Source organism: Sinocyclocheilus rhinocerous, unplaced genomic scaffold, assembly GCF_001515625.1.
Source record: "Sinocyclocheilus rhinocerous isolate Xijiao unplaced genomic scaffold, SAMN03320098_v1.1 scaffold697, whole genome shotgun sequence".
Taxonomy (NCBI): domain Eukaryota; kingdom Metazoa; phylum Chordata; class Actinopteri; order Cypriniformes; family Cyprinidae; genus Sinocyclocheilus; species Sinocyclocheilus rhinocerous.
The window spans coordinates 498,517-500,268 of record NW_015664033.1 but is presented as its reverse complement, the minus strand read 5'-3'; the positions used below and the strand labels follow the sequence as shown (position 1 = coordinate 500,268).

At 34.5% G+C, this 1,752-nt stretch overlaps 1 protein-coding gene across 1 annotated transcript in view; it reads left to right on the top strand.

Annotated features, from left to right (window-relative positions):
• LOC107729562 (prolactin-like) overlaps positions 1-1,535 on the top strand; it is a 2,627-nt gene extending 1,092 nt beyond the window's left edge. The window contains exons 4-5 of the mRNA XM_016540127.1: positions 821-1,003; positions 1,172-1,535. Of these exons, the coding sequence (XP_016395613.1) occupies positions 821-1,003; positions 1,172-1,360 (372 nt within the window). The 3' untranslated portion in view covers positions 1,361-1,535. The remainder of the gene's footprint in view (positions 1-820; positions 1,004-1,171) is intronic.
• Positions 1,536-1,752: the final 217 nt, after the last annotated feature.

The window sequence follows — 1,752 nt, the reverse complement described above, 5'->3', positions numbered from 1 at the left end:
ATTAATTTAAAAACAAATATAAAGATGCATTTTTATTGTATAAAATATATTATTAAATTGTTGTAACTGTAATACTTTATATAAAACAAAATATACAAAAATACATAATTTAAAAATGTGTACTATATGAAGTATCTATATATATACTATAAATAATTTACAAATCTTGGAAATGTTTGAAATCCTAATAGTTTTTTTTTTCATTCAGAGTGTCTCAATCCAATGTATTTTCAGCATATTTCACCCAAAAATAAACATTCCTGTCATTTACACACCCTTGATCAAACCCATAAGACTTTCATCAACCTTCAAAACAAAAAATAAAGAAGATTTTTAATGAAATATGAGAGATTTCTGTTCCTCTATTGAACATCCATACTACCAAAACTTTGACACTTCAGAAAATTTATAAAGACATTGAAAAAGAAATCTATATGAATCAAGCTGTTTAATCTGTTTAAGTCCTCTAGAGAGACATCATCACTTTATGAATAGATTTAATTTAGGTTTTTATTCACATGTGAGCATTAATCAAAACATACATAGAGCACATTAATATGATACATGTGAACTCAACTATACTTGCCTCTCTGACTCACTGGTTCTTGCAGAATTACAAACATGCTTTCATGAAACCTCATTGGCTTGAAAGTCTTATGGACTTGGAACAAGATGGATTTACTTTTTTGGGGGGTGAACTAACCCTTTAATGTGCAGTGTCAACTATGAGTAAACATCTCCCACTTGTGGTCACAATTGTAGTTAGTTACAGGCAAATCAGACAAGTAGTGAATGACGTTTTATCTGATTGTTTGTGCAGGAGGATGAGTTGCTGTCTCTGGCTCGGTCTCTGCTGCTGGCGTGGTCCGATCCCCTCGCCCTTCTCTCCTCTGAGGCGTCCAGCCTGGCACATCCAGAACACAACACCATTAACAGCAAAACCAAAGAGCTGCAGGACAACATCAACAGCCTGGAAGCAGGTCTGGAGCACGTCTTTAACAAGGTGATTGCACTTGAAAGAACAGCTCACAGTGTGTATATTGTGAATGATGATTGCAGGAGGGCAGTATGAAGTAAAAATGAATGATGTCTGGATAAAAACATTGAAAGAAATCTTTTTAAGCAGGGTTGTTTTATACATTGTCAACTGTCCGTGTTTTCTTCTCTACAGATGGGCTCAACTTCAGACAACCTGTCCTCTCTCCCTTTTTACATCAACAGCCTTGGCCAGGATAAAACTTCTCAACTTGTCAATTTCCATTTCCTGCTGTCCTGTTTCCGCAGGGACTCCCACAAAATTGACAGCTTCCTCAAAGTTCTCCGCTGCCGGGCAGCCAAGAAGAGACCTGAGATGTGTTAGAGTGTAAATGCTGTGCTCTGCTTCTCTCAGTGTGCATGTTAAGTTAAAAGTGCAGAGCAGTGAGTGATTTGAAAAAATCACTTCTTTATAATATCATAACAAAACATGCCCTTTATTTTTTGTTTCTAAGGTGTAGATTTTTGACTCACTTTCTTATATACTGAAATAAATTGAATTGGACCAATACAAAGATAAAATAAATTAAACAAAAAGGCATTTAAATTGAATAAATTAAACATTTGTATGAAGAACACATGCCCGAAATGTATTTGAATTTTTGACCAGCTTGACGACATTTGTATGTTATTAAGGAAATTATGTTGTATCTTTAACCAGCTTTGACATACTTTTCTGTAATGCAATATTTAAAGCCCTGCAGCAATAGCAATACA